This window comes from Chrysemys picta, chromosome 7 (genome assembly GCF_011386835.1).
Source record: "Chrysemys picta bellii isolate R12L10 chromosome 7, ASM1138683v2, whole genome shotgun sequence".
Taxonomy (NCBI): domain Eukaryota; kingdom Metazoa; phylum Chordata; order Testudines; family Emydidae; genus Chrysemys; species Chrysemys picta.
This window is the reverse complement of record NC_088797.1, coordinates 8654608-8672319: the sequence shown is the minus strand read 5'-3', so window position 1 is coordinate 8672319 and position 17712 is coordinate 8654608. Positions and strand designations below refer to the sequence as shown.

Here is a 17712-nt window from a genome sequence, read left to right as displayed (position 1 = left end):
TGACACTGTTTTTACACATTTGAAGTCAGTTGAATGAACCCTGAATAAGAACCATAGGAGTTTGCCCAGAGTTTGTTATGGTTACAGAGGAAGGAAGTGGAGGCATGACAGTGTTCTTTCTGGACAGTATGGTAGTCCTCTCTGGTAAGCTCTTCACGGGCTGCTCTTTGTAAACCCCCGGCATAGCAGGCATGAGAACAAACTTGTGCAACTTATGTTTATGATGACTGGGCTGAAGAAACAGCTGAGCTGTGGAAGTAACCAACTGCCGTGGCTGGCACCAGCTGCTTCTGTTATGAACATTCTCCCCTTGTGTTTAAGGATCAGCATCAGATTCCTTACCGATTGGTAACCCGGAGCATCAAGTGGAAAGATGAGACTCCTCTGGTGTATGCAATAGAGCATTATGAATAAATACAAAATGTGCGTTTAACCAAATCACCGTGACCAGGACCAGATTCAGCTCTGGTGTAAATTTCAAGTGATGCCCTTGAAAACAATGGAATTAGTCTCGATTTACATCAGTGTAACCGAGAGCAGAATTTGTCTAAGGGTAAAATTTTCAAAAGCCCCAAAGTCCATTTCAAAAGTAATCTAAGGCCATAATATCAAAGGTATTTGGTGCCTAGTGGGGGGGTTTTCAAAAGTGCCTAAACAGGTTAGGTGCCTGAAGCCCATTGGACTTGAAAATTCTATCCCAAGTGTTGTCATATTTGGTAGCTTATTAAATTACAATGTAAACAAATAAGGTAGGAGTGCAGTGCAAAATAAGATGATCAGATTGTGAAAGGCTACATATGCATCACATGATACTGCAGTTCACGTCCATCTGGCTTGGTAGCTTATTTTAATATAGAGTATTTAGAAACCTCTGTAGAGTATCCTGTATCTCAAATCCTTTGTTTTCATTTACAGATGATACAGTCCCATCTGAGAGTAGCTCTTTGTCTGATACAACAATTTATGACGATGGTATGTCGCTTACGCTTTTCCATTTATGAAGTATAAAGTATATCATGCCCTTCATAAATAATAATATAACTTTTTCAGTATCTTATTCTGACCTACAGCTACATCTTTGATGCCTCTATTTAAATCTTAGTTCGTTTGCTAAACCTTTTAGTGAGCAATGATTTTATACAAGAGAAGAATATGCTTAATCAGAAGCTGTTCTTTGAAACCATGTATTTGTCAAAAGCGTGAGGCTCTTCTGCTGGTTTTCTTTGTAGGTGATTGTTGTTTTAATGGGATAGCGCTTCTGATTAACCTTCAGAAATACAAGAAACAAACAATTCCAGCCGGTAGTAACTGGCAGGGGAGGGCACTTCAGGATGGCGAATGACTGGCTGATGTAATCTGGCCAGTTAAGCCAGCCAATCGTAAGCTGACAGGACGTGCCCGACCCAGATGTCATCACTGCAGTTCTAAATCATTAAAATATTAAAACATGCAGAGAAACTAATGCCCTGTTTGTGTGTTAAATGGTGATCTGCATCTTGCCAGGGATATGGTGTTCTGTTTTAGTGTACTTGATTTTTTTTCCTCTAGCAGTTAATATTAGACCAGTCACCATCTGGAAAAGACTTGGCTTGACATTCCTTTAGATTTGTCATCATCATTTGGGAACAAATATTATCCAGACCATGATTCACTGCTTAGTGAGGGCTTGATTCTGATCTCATCTCAGCTTCGTGCTCACGCCTTGACTCTTAAATTGAGTTACACCTGATTCTCACGGGTGGGAGTGAGATCTGAATCAGGGCTTCAGTGTATGCGTATGCTCACCGAGTGTTTGATCCTGCACCTGTCAATGGAAGCTTGGTCATTGACTTCGGTGGGGAGAGGATCAAGCCCTAACGGAAGTGAGATCAAAATCAAGCCCTGAGTCTTCACAGTTGCTTCCAACTAAAAACACTTATCCCTGTTTTTTTCCTCGCTACAGATAATTAAAGTTGGTCCTTCATAGTGAAAAATATTTTCATGAAACTTTTATTTCAAAATGCTTTCTTAAAGAGTCATTTTAAAGTACTAAAGCTAGGGAATGATGCTCCCACCTCTGACCTGAGCAGAGAGGAGAAAATTGAAGGGCAGGGTATGGAAATGGGGGGAAAATCAGTTCTACTCCATGCCTTCCCACCATCTCTGCAGAAGCTGGCGGAGCCCATGAGCAATCGCTTTCCCCAAGAACTTTCCTTTGTGACATGGCAGAATTCCAGGCAGGAGTTAATATTGCTAAAATCAATATTAACTGCCACTCCACGGTGTCCCCTGAGAGTTCAGTGCAGGAAAAGCTCCTGGGACAGGAGAAGCTTCTGAGGGGTGAGGGCACCCTATCCTGGTTCCCACAGAGAAGAGCATTTGCTAGCTGAACCTCAGGGAGTTTCCAGCACCCTTGGTCCCCCTGGGTCAGAGGGTAGAATGCAGATTTTGCTAACAAAAAAAATCACGTTTCTTTCCAACAGCCAACGATTCCCTTACTGTACCAGGGCAGGGAATGAGTTCCGTGCAGCTGTCTCCAAGAATCCCTCCGCCAAAGTCCCTTGGCCTGGAGAGAATCCATCTTAGAAAGTCCTCTATCAACGAACAGCTCCTGGAAAACAGACATTCTAGGTACTAGTATTGCCATATTGTTGGTGTGAGCCTGGTTTTATATCTGTTGTAACAAATACCACAATGTCGACTGCTGGTATCAGGGTCGATCATTCCTGTCTGACACATAAGCAAACAGACTGGACTTTGCCGCTGTGCTTGTGGTTAAATTTATTGCTTAAATATTATAATCATGTTAACACAAGTTAGGCTGAATGTTAACTGTAAAAGTATAATGAATCTCAATTGGGGCAACTGGTAAAAGGGATAGAGATTTAATGGCAAGTGTTGCATGCAAGAACGTTTTACTGCCTCCTGCCCTTTCATCCTTCAGCTCCTTTTGTGTGGCTTGTTTCCCCTATATTTTTAAATCATTTATTGTTTCCCTGAGGTTGATGTTTCAATCATTTCAGCTAGAGGAGAACCCTGTGCATCCATCCTGCTCATGTGAAAATTCTAGCCAGGGCACTGTTGTAGTACAGTTGCAGATTTCAAACGCTGCTAGGTATGTAGCTTCTGGAGACAGGCGAGAGAGTAACTATGATCTCAGCCTGCTACCAAGCATAGGGCCAGAGCCACTTGGATGCTAAGCTCTCTCAGCTCCCAATGACATCAGTGAGAACTGAGAATTCTAAGCTCTACAGGGTCAGGCCTATGGGGCTCATAACCGCGAGTTAACTTACTGACAGTCCTATTAGTAAGTAACGTGGGCCCAATCCAATGCACCTTGTACTCAGTGCAAAGATTCCCATTGACTTTAATGAGCTATGGATCAGAAACCACGCTGGATAGTAAGTGCTTCAGGATCAGGCTCTATGAATATACAGTATGTGTAAAAAATATATATATATATATTAGTATGCATTGGACAGTGCTGGGCCACTGACTTTTGATCAGTGCTCCCCTGGAATTTAAGCAGAATACTCTGTCACATCAAACTCATATACAGAATTATAATTAGTTTAATGTCTATAACTTTGAATAGTGCCGTTGTGTTATTCCTTGGCTTCTCGGCTTCCTTTTCTGTTTTTTATGCTCTGCATCTCTGTCCCTTGGCAGCAGCTATTCCTACAAGTTATCCAGTGGTGAACTTCCTTGCTGTGTTAACCTTTTGAACCAGAGGGGTTTGAACTCCTTGCTGTTATAACAGCACTAACCTTCACCACTGGTAGCAGACCCTGCCACACTGACCTCTGCTTTCTCTACCCTCGTCTATCTTTTCCTTTGGATCAATATGCAGTTAATGTCAATGCAGTTGTCCTTTGCATTTTATTGAAGATATTTTGGTGATGGCCATGTGCTGGATTCTTCTGTTTGTAGTCACAGGGACCCTCTATCGACACACAGTAGCCCTTATCGAATTCTGGAACGACAGCCCTATGGAGGGAGAAGCATGCCTACAACGCCGGTGCTCACACGCAACGCCTACAGTAGTAGCCATTTGCAGTAAGCTGAGTTCCATTCAATCATTGGGAAGTAACGTGTCTCTTGTGCAGAGAAGTAAAATCAGCAGTGTAAGAGAGTAAAGAAATAGGATCCTTTTGTGTGTGTCCTTTGCCAAGATAGAGGCAGGGTTGTCAGCCTTTGATTTTTCACATGGATAATTGGACATCAGTCATCGCTGGCACATGCAGCTCTGCACCAGCTTTCCAACATGCAAATGATGGACTTTCCAGGCTCAAGTGCCAGCTGTAGATTTCCAGAGAACAGCGTGTATAAACTTGTGCATGCAAACTTAGAGATGGGATTGAAGCCGTTTGGGAAATGTTGCCCGTGTGGGGAGAGAGGGCTATATAAATAGATAAGAAAGCTATGATCGTCCTGGTTTTGTAAACATCCAAACTTCAGGGGTTTTATGTTTAAGCTACGCAGTATTGCTTGTTTCAGAAAGGTAACTATACAATTATTTATTTATTTATTATGTATTTATAAAATTCTTAAGACCCCCGCTAGCCAGCATTATTTTTATCAACGTACTGTATATTTGTGGATATTAAATGTAAAGACTAAGCAGTGGGTGAGATCCACTTGTAACTCATTACCAGAATATGACCTTGTTAGTCTCACTTTTGTCACAGTTTTGAATCATCTGTTGCTGCAAAGGTAGAATCTTTAAGTCAAGTTCCCTTCAGTGTCATCCAGATCTTTTATCCAGAAAAAATAAAAAGCTGATTTTGAGGCCGTGCCCAGGCATTCCAAGCTGCTAGGGAAGGTGCTGCATATTCTAAATGGGATTTTTATCTTCCCTATCCCTGACTAAAGGATCTGGATTATTGTAAACTGAACTTGGTTTCAAGCGTTTTACCTTGTTCTGCCATGCCACCGACAGCAAGAAAGGATTTGCCCTGGTTGATATGGCAGCTGACTTAGGAATAATCCACCTAGGACTTTGCATCACCTGCCAAAACCTGACCCTGTACTTTGCTTGGAAAGAATTCTTTGTTTTGCCACACACTAACTCTCAAATGCTTCATGTCTGCATACGACTTCTACATCCAACCTAATTTTCTGCCGTTTCAGGCCGGATATGTCCCCAGAGCACTGCAGACAGCGCAGCGGGAGTCTAGAATCCCAAACCCCTTTGCTGTCGGAGACTGCCAGTGAAAAGCCTGTGTTCTCCTTCTCGAAATCCCAGCGAAGTAGCAGCACTGAAATACTAGACGATGGATCATCCTACACCAGCCAGTCGAGTGCAGAGTATTACTGCGTGACGCCTAACCCCAACCCATATTACACCACGCAGACGCTTGACAACCGCACGAGAGGCCGAAGGAGGTCTAAGAAACAAAACATTTCTGCTGCAAGTTCAGGAAGCATGCCAAATCTTGCCCAGAAAGACTCACGGAATGGCGTCTACCAAAAGAGTCAGGAGCAGCCTTCCTCTAGTTACTATGTTCCTGGCTATTCACCTTACACTGAATGTGACGTTTATTACAATGGGGGATACGTTTATGAGAATGACACAGAGGGACAGTATAGCGTCAACCCTTCATATCGCTCATCGGTGCACTGTGGGTACGACCGTTATCGGGAACTCAGGTCCTACCACGAAGGGGAGATGGAAAGAGTACCACACAATCCATATGCAACTCTGAGACTTCCAAGGAAGCAGGTTGCTAAAACGCAGCATATAACCAAAAACATTCACAAAGCCTTAGTAACAGAGCATCTCCGTGGTTGGTACCAACGTGCCTCCGGTCAAAAGGACCAGGGTCAGAGCCTGCAGGCAGGCTTTGACTCTGACCGAGGATCCCAAAGGAGTCTGGGCTTTGCAGGGCTGCAAGTACCGTTCTCTCCTAGCAGCCGGGCTTCTTCTTTCTCTTCAGGTAACAGATGATTTGTGATATGCTGAATATTTTATATGTCCCTTCGGAGGGGCACATCCTCTCCACATTAATACCCTTGCAAACCCACTGAAATCCATGAAGGAAATGGGGCTGCATGAGCGTAACCGAGGGCAGAATTTCATCCAACAAAACTAAAATGCAGAATAGCTAAATACGAATCTTTGTATGATAATTGAATGATGCAGGTGGCACAGGCCCTATCAGTAGGGATAGGTACATGCTCCAAGCTTACCTGGATGCACCTTGACCTGCTTCAGACTGTTCCCAGAAGCACTGCCGATGGGAAAAGGACTTAGTTGTCCAGGATGGTATGTCCGTGTCAGATATTCAGGATCTTCAAAGGCTGAGGTGTAATTCCTGGGAGCACCACTTTTCTGCCAATCCCACCAGGAAAGGACAACACCATCATAGTGGTACCTTTAAAAATGGGTACACGCCCCGTGTTCTGTAAACACAAGTGGCAGACATACCCCTGATGCCGGTCAGAAGAATGCTACGGTAATAGGACTTAGTCATTTGCAGTTGCTCACTGAGACATGAGTGGAACACTGCTGTGAGGCAGGGAAGTTTCATTCCTGTTTTATAGACATTGCAGATGGTGCAGGGCCCCAGGTCAGCAGGTGCATCGCCCTAGGCTGCAGCAGGAGTCCGTGTCTAAGGTGGGGCTAGTAGGCAGGGGGCCCAGATTCCCTGTCCCGTTCTCACATTGCTGAGTCATTTGCCCTTTATGCAAAAATAAAAATCTGAAGAAACCTCACCGGCACGGTGGGGTCCAAATAGCCATGTTCATCACATCCCCAGCACATGCCAAGCCTAGTTCAGTATCCACGCTGCTTCTCTGGCTGGTTTCTAAAGCACAGAATACAGCCACTCTGACTGGGAGGCTCCACAAACTCTTTTTTAAAGGGGAGACCACCCGATTCCTCTACCCTCCACACACCATGCCTCACTCTCCAAAGTACGTGTAAAGACAGGTGTGTTTGGAGTCTGTGTCCCCTACAGAAACCTGCCGAGATTGTTAATGAAAAACATCTTGCTTCTTTCAGTCCTCTGAGCTACCGAAAAATCTAATGTGCTCGCATTGTTTTTACAATTCTAGCGTCTTCTACAAACACTTCTGGAAACTGGCGGAACCAGATTGCACTAGGGCTTTCCGATTATGATACATCGTCTCATTCCTCTTATACCAGCTGTTATGGGAATGTTTATGGCAACCTTCCACTGCAGAGCAGGTGAGCAAAGTGCAGTAAGACTTGCTGCCCTCTCCTCTGTACTGTGTAAGCTTTTAAAACTTATCTAGGTAGCAATCAGGTATGAGGGAGCCAACTCCTAAACCAAGAGCAGTTATGAAACCAACTTACTGAGAGCAGATCTGCTCCGTACCATACAGCTTCAGCTGACTCAAGCAAGAATATTCCTGCGTTTCTTTCTAGCTGTCCTCAGGTAATGTTTTACTTTACTGATATGAAGAACAGGAGGACTTGTGGCACCTTAGAGACTAACAAATTTATTAGAGCATAAGCTTTCGTGGACTACAGCCCACTTATATGCATCCGAAGAAGTGGGCTGTAGTCCACGAAAGCTTATGCTCTAATAAATTTGTTAGTCTCTAAGGTGCCACAAGTCCCCCTGTTCTTCTTTTTGCGGATACAGACTAACACGGCTGCTACTCTGAAACTTTACTGATATGGCATCTTTTATCCAAGGATCTTAAATCAGTAACACTAGACCAGACCATCAGTTGGTGTAAACGGGCAGAGCTCTGTTCTAGCCACTGGAGCTAAATTGATATACGCCAGCTGAGAGTCTGGCCTATTCACTAAGTTATCTGCACAGTAGGCCTGGGAGGGAGAGAGGTATAATCGTGTCTATTTTAATTAGGGGAAAACGGGCACAGAGAAGAGTTAAGGGCTCGGTTGTACCTGTCAATATGAGAGTGTGCAAGGATGGGACAAGGTGCAAATAGCATTCCCCCTTACACCTCTCTGCCAGGGCGCGGCATGTCATGCCCTGACAGCAGTGATTATCAGGCCAGCATTGCTAGTGCACTAGCCTCCCCAGAGAGCATAACTGTGACCCTGTCCCACCCTCCCTCAACAGAGCAGACCCTATGGAGACTGAATGATACTTTGCCCCCGGTAAGTGGCCCGGCAGCCATGTTCTCCCTCCGCTTCTGGAGCCGTTGTGCCTCCTGAGGGAGAGGCTGTTTCTCTCCAAGCTCATATCCACGTGATAGCGTTCAAAGGTGCTACCCACAGTTGTTGTCACCACAAATAAACCGAGTGCATCTCACAGTGGGGGTTTAACCGTTAAACCATCCTGACTTGACATGGCTACACAGACCGCTGCCTAGAGAGTGCAGAGTGGGGCTTTGCACAAGTTATGCCTCTTACTCCCTTTCACATAGACGTGGGAACTGGCCACTCGGGTACACGTTTATTCTGTGAAGGGCTGGAACAGTCCAGCATTTCGCTCTAGTGCTGCAAACAGATATTCACACGACTCTTCTGCTTCCTGTTTTCTGTCTCCTTCCTCCTCCGCTTTCTAACTCCACCTGTTATCAGTCAGAACAAAGGTCTTCTGTCCAGGAGAATGATTGCGCCTGCAGAAATGAGATCATTTTTAAATACTCTTATGCTAACTGTAGCCAGCTGTAGTAAGTACAGTACTCCACATTTGTGTGTGCTGCTTCATGGATTGCAGTTTTTGCTTGCTGCTGGGCTGACTGGTGTGAAGTTACCTAGTGACGTATTTATTTGTTTTTAAACAACCAGAAGCATTAAAGAAAGGAGTATAAAAGTCTTCACATTGATTTTCATTAAATGCCTTAAGTTTGGGGTGGTTGTTTTTTTTTGATTGCAGTGACTAAAAGAACTACAGTAACAACATTTTAAAAATAGCATTTCGACTAATTACTGACCCTCCTACAGTTGGGGTTTGAAAAATGTAAATGAGCTGCCTTATTTTGACAACTTTATCCCTTCGATTTACGTTAACTGTAACTTTTTTTATATTCTGATCACTGTCCAAATCCACCCCAGTATCACACTCTTTGTAGTGAACATATCCATGTGTGGCTATTGTAAATGACTGATTGCCACATGCTATATGGCCCTTATCTGCAGGCACATGCAGATCAAGGATATTGGATATGATTCTTATGACGTTGCTGACACTGGGAAACACACAGGGGTAAGTCATTGTCATAGCTCTATTTGAAATCAGTGGAACTATGACAGTTTACACCAGCTAAGGATCTACTCCTTATTATCTTCCCTGTCTGGAGAACAAATCACAGGGTTACATTTGGATCCCAATTACACTGCTGTAAACCCAGAGTAACCTCATTGACTTTCAGATACTCACAGTCAATGCGGTTACTCTGAGTTTATGATGGTGTCGCTAAGATCAGAAACTGCTCAGTCTCTACAGATTATTTACTTCTAAGCATTACCAACCCAGCACCTGAAATCCCAGTGCAACGCTTACTGCGCCCTCAATTATCATTTACGCTGTGTTTCTTTTGTAGAGCATATGCAGAGACAAGCCGACTGGAGGATGCTGACGAGAACCAGTTGGAAGCTGACTTGCACAGTAATGAGCAGAGGCTATTTTGGCATGAGGATTCTAAGCCTGGGACGCTCGTGTAGGCCCTCAACAGCCCTGTATTTGCACCCCCCATGTGCCTTGCACAGAATGCAGTTCCCTCGAAAGAGATCTCCTGTGGAATTCCCCCCCCCACCCCACTCAAAAATGAAAGTATTTTGGCTTGTGGGTGAAGATTGTGTTCAGCATTAAGAGGGACATGTACAAAATTACAAAGTCTTTCCAACAATGGCATTTCTTTCTGAATCCAGACAATAGCCTAACTGAGCAAGGGCAGGCCGCCACTGAATCTATGAGGAGATGCAGCACTTGGCTGAAGTATTTATATTTAGCAAGCACTTTTTAGAAGACTGGAAGGTGTTGAAGGCAAACCTCAACAAAATGTGAAAAGGTGACTTATGGAGAAAACAGAAATTTTAGGAGCACAATTCAGATGGCTGAAAGAAGAAGAAATAAAAATGTCTTCTGCCGTCACTTATGATGACCAAGAAGGACTTCATAAGCTGATGAAGGATACTGTGTGTGTGTGTGTGAATGAGGAAAAGATTGACTCAGTCAGTATTGGAACATTACTTGAAGGAAGGCTGGATTTTTTAATGGAGGTTTGAATGAGCTACAAAATTTTGGGGGAGGGGAGTGTTATTACGAGTGTTTGTATGCACCACAAAATGGATTCTGGAAAGAAAGGCAATTTACTATTGCAACATGTAATGTAAAACTAACCCTAGAAGGCTGGGTGGATTTTGGAAATAGAAGCAGCAAACGTTGAACTGTTCCCATGATAAAATGTAATTAATATCCTCACGTTTAAATGAATTTTCCATGGTACAATTTCATTGTGCAGATGGGCATGCAAATAGTCGTGTTGAATGCACAGTGAACTCTTAATTAGATAGCTATTACATTTTGCTCTGCCAGATTGATGGAAAATCGGAGGTGGAATGCTCTAGTTATCACATGTGGAACAATTTTATTAAACTGGCCAGTATTCTAAGGTGGATGCAACAAAAAAAATAAATAAAAAGACCAAGTCGGTGCCTTAAAATTGAGGGCATTAGAATTGTATAACGTCATCTGAAACGCCAGGTGCACTACTAAGTCACTAAGTGACAAAACAGCATTTTCACAAAATCATTTACGTTGTTTTTAAAAAATCAACAGCAGTTTTGATCTAGGAGGGATAAGCCTACCTCATATCATCCATCTGTAGAAACCAATTAGTGTGGACTAACTTGTGTAGTTTACAAAAAAAAAAAAAAATGTTTGCATACTGTAAAATAATTCTTGTTTCTCAGCTGTACTGTGCTTCACTCCATAAAATGGTGCTCTTTTATTTCTTTTATACACAGGGTTAGTTACTCCTTGTTCATATTGTGAATAGCAAAGTTTCTGATAAACTTTTGGAACATTTTTTTACCAGTATTCCAAAGCATGTAATATAGACCGAAAGACAAATTTGTTAAGCTGGTCCTCAGTCATTTGTATTATTAGAGTTGAGGTTTGGAATAAACAAAACAATAAAAAAATAATTTATTTCCTTTTGCATATTTGTATACCCTTCTAGAAACGCAAAAGTCCTTTTTGCTGATTCCTTTTCTACTTCTGACTTTTTGGGCCTATTATTTTGTATAGGTCAATAAACTAAAAGTGTGCTACCAAAAACGTTTTGGTGTTCTGCTTCTCCTGTGCTATCCGGAAGAACAGTTCTCTGGGTGGTATTTGAGTGCTTTATTCTAAGCAATTCTAGGCAGAACTCATCAACCTCTGATGTCTCTTAGCTTTTACCATCAAAGCTTTATCACCATTCAGCCAATGAACAAGGGCCGTTTCCTAGCACAATTATCACACCACTCATCATGAGGGTTTGTGTAACTTTTCCGAGTGAGGCCATATCATCACTTTGTAACGTACGTCACAAAGCTATTAAACCTTCACAGAACAACATTTGGAAGCTCACTGGGGCAGGGACTGGCTTTTTGTTCCCTGTTTGTACAGGGCCTAGCACAATGGGGCCCTGGCCCATGACTAGGCCGCCTACTTGCAACAATAGTACAAATAATCCGTAATAATAATTTCTTAACATCTGATTTTTCAGCCATTTCTGGGCACCCGCAGCTCCTGCTGAAGTCGATGAGCGCTGCAAGGTGCACAGCATCTGTTTACGTTACCTAACACACTTTTTTTTTTTTGTCTGAAACCATTTTAGATGCAACAGAAAGTTAACAAACATAACAGAAAGCTCAGTGTCAGCACTGGGGATAGTCCATTGATTACCAATTTCCTGGGGCTAAGCATCATAGTACAAAAGGCCTCTCTGGACGGCGTGGGTATGACTGAGAGCCATGTGCTCTCTGTAATCTAATCTATACTGTCAGACTCAATATGTCATCTGCATCCCTTCCATTGATTTTCCTTTCCCTGCCGTGACAGTGCAGTGGGATTTCTCCAAAACAAACTAAACAAGCACGCCTCCTCTCTCTCCTGCTCACCCCCCTTAACAAAAAGAAACACTGTGAAGAAAATTCTTCTACAAGTTGGAACACAAGTTTGTGAAATTAAAATCCAGGCGCTGATGGCATCACTGACAATTCTTTGTTTATCTCCCGAGGTGCCCAGCTGAGTTCCTTTTCTGTTCATGCTGTTGTTGTGGGGGAGTCTAGGCCCCGGGGTGGTCCATTATTTTTTGTCAGGTCCAAATTACTTGGTCAAGGTCCAGACTCCGAAGAAGAAAATAATACTAAAAAATAATAACAATAATGATAATAATTAAAGAAAGATTTCAAGGTCCCTTCAAAAGCATCTGGCAGTCCAGATTTGGCCCATGGTCTGCCTATTGACTACCCCTGGTCTAGGCCCTGTGAGGTGAGAAGAGGAATGAAATTTGGCCTTCTAAAATGCAGTGCAGCAAGTGGAATTTACCCTTTGACCTTCAGTCCACCCGGAGCGGAGATACTCAGGTATAATTTTTGCAAAGGACAAAGTAATTTGTTGCCAGCAGCTGACTTAAAAAAAAAAAAATCATGTGTGAAAAGATTTTGGGGTGGTGGTTGTGTTTTTTCCCCAATAGAAAGAAATGTCCTTCCCATTGGTTAGACCTTTTCCTTTTGCCTCTTTCTGACTGACTCATGAATCGCCACACAATTGTCACTGGCGTCCTAGCTAACCCAGAATTTGAGACCGGATCCTGCTTCTTTGGAAGTCAATGCAAAGTGCGGGTTCGGCCGTTTCGCGTCAAAGGGAATGAAAAAGCTGCTCCCAAAGAACAAGCCGGCCGCCGCACAGCCCCTTCTCCAGGTCTCGCCTGCACTGGCTTAGCAGGTTCTTCCGGCTCAGCCTCCACATCCGAGGCAGAGGAACACCTCTGTGATCCTGCGTTATCAAAATAAAAACTACCCCACAGCCAATGTAGGGCACGCCTCTGCCACCGCATGCTCCCCGGGGAGCATTGGGTAAGTCCAAAACATACTGTCAATGCAACGAGAAGCTGGCTGGTCAGGCTTACTCACCATAGTACCATTTGTTCTCATATGCTGTGCCTGGGCTAATCGTAGTCCTTTTGCAAAATCTGCCCGAGATTTGGAGGAACGCTGACACAACGACGATTGCAGGTCCAGGTGTAGGACCAGGTCCAGGACGAGTATCGCATTAAGATGGGGCTCTGTATATGGCCCCCTGCTGCAGGATGAAGGATGCAAGGATCCTGTGAGCAGGCACGTCCTGCCGGTGTTCCTGATGGAGGATGGAAACACCATCGATTCGTAAAATTTAAGGCCAGGTGATACCTCTAGATCATTTAGTCTGACCTGTGTATCACACATCATTACATTTCACTCAGTTACCCCAATCACGTCTTTGACTAAAGCACAACTTGTGTTTGCATCTCTTCCAGAAAGGCATCTAGACTTGATCTGAAGACATCCAGAGAAGAAGAATCCACCACTTCCCTTGGGAGTTGGTTCCAGTGGTTAATCATCTTCACTGTTTAAAAAGGGGTGCCTCATTTGTCACAGATTCAGCTTCCAGACACTGAATCTTGTTCTGCCTTTCTCTGCTAGATTAAAGAGCTCTTCAGTACTTGGATTTTCTCCCCATGAAGGGACTTACGCTCTGGACTCAAGTCACCTCTCAGTCTTCTTTATGCTAGATTTAAAGAGCTCAAACTGTTTAATTTCTCTCCCGCCCTTGAATCATCCTTGTGACTCTCTTCTGCATCCTCTCCAATTTTGCAATTTTTAAAAATGTGGACACCAGAACTGAATGCATTAGCTAGTATCGGTCTCACCGATGCTGTACAGAAGGGTAAAACCACCTCTGTGCTACATCTCATCACTCCCGTTTCTGCACCCCAGGATCACAATAACCCCTTTATCACAGCATCACACATGTTCAGTTGATTGCCACTAGGACTCCTAAATCCTTTGGATAGTCGCTGCTTTCCGGGATGCTGTCCCCCATTCAAAAGGCGGAGCCTGCATTCCTTGTTCCTGCATGAATAACTTCGCATTTGGCCATATTCAAATGCATTTCGTTTGGGCCCAAGTTACCAAGCGATTGGATTGCTCTGTAAAACTGCCCTGTCCTCAACATTATTTACCACTCAACCAATCTTTGTCATTGTGATGGGCTGTACTGCCCACACTGGCCCTGCAAGAGCTGAATTAGGCCAGGTGGGCCCAATCAGCCAATTCAACTGCAAATGGGAGAGATTTAGGCTGTGTGGAGGGAGCTAATTAGAAGGAAGATCACCCGTGAGGGAACAGGCAGGGGCTTCTATAAAGCCAGGACAGCAACAGTGGTGGGAGTAACCGGGAGGAAGCCTGCTGTACTGCTGAGGCCAGGGAGAAGGAAGGGGAGAAGCAGCATGGTAGGAGGAGTCCAGGGGTGACAGCAGTAAAGGGGCGTACATGCAGACCTTAACTGTTCACTACAGGCCCCAGGCTGGAACCCTGAGTAGAGGGTGGGCCTCAGTTACCCTACCATCCATTGCAGAGCGGCATTGTATGGGACAGTGGATATGAAGATCTGTGAGGACTGCCTGGTGCTGCTTGTGCAGAGAGACTTTAAAAGACCACTCTGGAAAGGGAGACTACTGAGTCACGAAGAGGAAGCAGCAGCTCCTCAAGTGAGGGAAGGGCTGCAGACCGAGACAGAGAGATGGCATGCAACTGCAGGAAGGGGCATCAACTTGGTGGAGCTAATCCCCAGAACCGCCAGAAGGAGGCGCTGTCTAGCAGTGAGTAGAGGCCCCATCACAGTCATCCACCCATTTTATCAGCACTGATTTTATATTTACTTACACATCATTGATAGAAAATGTTAAATACTATCAGGCCTAGTACCAATCCCTGTGAAACCGCACTGAAAATACCCTCTCTTGATGATGATTCCCCATTAACTAGTTTTTGGGATCTGTCAGTTACATTTTCCTACTCGATGTAATGGGTGCTCTATTGATACTATATTGATCTTGCTAATTTTTTTAATCAGAATGTCATGCAGTACTAATGCCTTACAAAAATCTAAGTATCCTGTATCCGTGCAGTTACCTTTTATCAACCGAGCTTGTAATCTCATCAAAGAATGAAATCAGATTTGTTTGTCAAGATCTCCTTTCCAGAAAACCATGTTGACTGGCACTAATTAGATTCCTATCCTTTAATTCTTTATCAATTGACTCCTGTATCAGCTTTCCCATTATGTACCCCGGGATTGGTGACTGGCCTATTGTTACCCGTCCTACTTGCCCTTTCTGAATATTAATACAACATTAGCACTCATCTAGTCTTAGGGAATTCTCCCCATAATCCATTATTATCTTGGATGTGCAGCGAGAGAATGAGATTCAGTGAATTTGGTGACATTTTAAAAACAGAGGAGCCCGATCTGCAAAGTTTGGGTCAGAATTTTTCTGATATTTAGGGATGTTAGGCCTGAAAATTCCGGAAGGCCTGGGGTTAAAACATGCTCCCCTGGAGGATCACCTGCTGGTCTACTGGTAGCTGAGAATGGATAGTTCTCTGAAAACATCTGCTCAATGATCAGCCAGCCGTCAAAAAACTAATGGAATGTTAGGAACCATTCGGAAAAGAATAGACAATAGTGCCAGAAAATGTCATAATGCATCGTACGTGGTACACCCACACCTTGAATACTGTGTGCCGTCCTGGTTGCAACATAAAAGATGAGGGAGATGGAACAGCTTCTATATGAGGAGAGATTAAAAAAGATGGGAACTGTTCAGCTTGGGAAAGAGACTATTGGAGAGGGATATGATAGAGGCTTATAAAATCATGACTGGTGTGAAGAAAGGGAACAAGGAAGTGTTGTTTACCCTTCACATAACACACGAACCAGGGGTCACCCAATGAAATTAATAGGCAGCAAGTTAAAAACAAACAAAAGGAAGTACTTCTTCACACAATGCAGTCAACCTTTGGAACAAATTGCCAGGCTAAGTTCACTCTAAGCTGCGCGGCCATGCAGCAGGCTATCAAGGGCCACGCAGGTGAGGAGAGGCACCTCTCTCCCGGCCCCAGTCCCGGAGCTGCCGTGGCCAGCAAGAGGCACCTCTCCCCTGGCCCCAACCCCGGAGCTGCTGCAGCTGGGGAGAGGTGCCTCTCCCCCAGCCCAGCCTCAGAGCTGCCGTGGCCGGGGAGAGGTACCTCTCCCCACAGCCCCAGCCCTGGAGCTGCCGCAGCTGGGGAGAGGCACCTCTCCCCCACCCCTGGAGCTGCCCCATCCGGGAAGGGGTGCCTCTCCCCCGGCCTCAGGCTGCTGCGGTGAGAGAAGGCTGGGGGCAGGGGGCATCCAGCCCTTTTTTAGGGTAGAAGAAATAAAGTGGAAAAACAGAGGCAAGGGAGGAGGTCTCTACAACTCTGAAAGGGGCTAAGAACATGGAATTAAAACGTCCACTCCCCAAAGAGCCCAGCGAGTATAGATCGGGGAAAACTGGAATATATCGCCAACCAAAATGGGGATAATAGAAGAAGGGAAGAACTTGCAGATTTCACACCCAGCCTAGCATCAGGACAACGAGGGCCGCTGATGCGTTCCATCTGGGGAGGCACCGAGAGATGCTTCAAAGTTTGCCTGAATTCTGATGTTACCAATTACTCTCCAGAGCTCTGTGCTGCAAAGCGCGGTACACCGGGGATACATGTGTTTAGTTTCTTGTGGATTTGAAGCAAAACCCCAAATCCAACATCCCCGGGCATGTGAGCAAATTCCACCTGGTTCTGGCTCTGAACTTTTGGGAATCTCTAGTTTCTTATTTAACCAGAGAACCAGGATATTTCTTTAGCCATGTTCCGCTTTAATAGTTGTGAACAACCACAGTTACCTGTACAGCCGAATGCACTTGAACAGAAGTCGTTAATAGTATATTTGTAATTATGATCATTTGTAAAGAACTGAAATGGGAAATCATACAATTGTCATCGATGGATTGTTATTTCATAATATGCTTTCAGCTGTCTCAGCAACGGTTCACCCACCTTTCTTGAGCAGGAACAGCGAGGACATCTAGTGTCTGATCAGGATCACTGCAGGTAAGAGCTTTCTCACCTTTCATCAGCTCAAATCCTTCCGCCTTTTATTTGGGAATATTTTATTTCTCATATTTCCACAACATAATACGTACTGAGAGACAGAACAGAAGCCCAGAGAGAACATATAAAGATATAACAACAAAAATCCACAGAACAGGGTCAGATCGAATGTTAATCTGAACACCACAATTGCCTTTTTTCCTCTTAACAAAAGTAAAGAAATCACCACACCTAGAGAATTTTTAGAGTGATTTCCTTTCACTATATTAAATGTAATCTGATCTCTTAGTTATTGTTGTTGCATATTTTTTCTGTTCTGTTAACAACACAAACGTACATTCCTCCTCAGCGTGGCAGGACGAGCTTGTAAAAATTCAATGGTGCAGGAAGCGTTTTATTCGAGTCTGTTCTGTACAGGTTCTTCTGTCTCCCTCATACCTGAGCTTCTTCCACTAGCACATTAAACGTCGTGACGAACATCTGTCACTGGAGGCTTGTTCTTTCTCTGGCCTTCTCCACAGAGGAGGAATCGTGTGGGCCGTGGAGGGTTTTGTCGGTGTTGGGGCTTTTTTAAAATACACACTGCTCTGTTTTTGTGTTCGTGAAGGCAAGTGGAAGATGTG

At 44.1% G+C, this 17712-nt stretch overlaps 1 protein-coding gene across 12 annotated transcripts in view; it reads left to right on the top strand.

Annotated features, from left to right (window-relative positions):
- The window catches only part of FRMD4B (FERM domain containing 4B), a 197186-nt gene extending 186110 nt beyond the window's left edge, over positions 1–11076 (top strand). For 5 of the 12 annotated variants that reach the window (XM_024100169.3, XM_008179480.4, XM_008179477.4 and 2 more), the window contains 6 exons: positions 916–972; positions 2463–2610; positions 3868–4035; positions 5110–5915; positions 7036–7168; positions 9466–11076. In XM_024100169.3, the coding sequence (XP_023955937.1) occupies positions 916–972; positions 2463–2610; positions 3868–4035; positions 5110–5915; positions 7036–7168; positions 9466–9586 (1433 nt within the window). In that variant the 3' untranslated portion in view covers positions 9587–11076. The remainder of the gene's footprint in view (positions 1–915; positions 973–2462; positions 2611–3867; positions 4036–5109; positions 5916–7035; positions 7169–9465) is intronic. The other 7 variants (XM_008179476.4, XM_065550725.1, XM_065550726.1 and 4 more) reach the window with 4 other exon arrangements.
- Positions 11077–17712: the final 6636 nt, after the last annotated feature.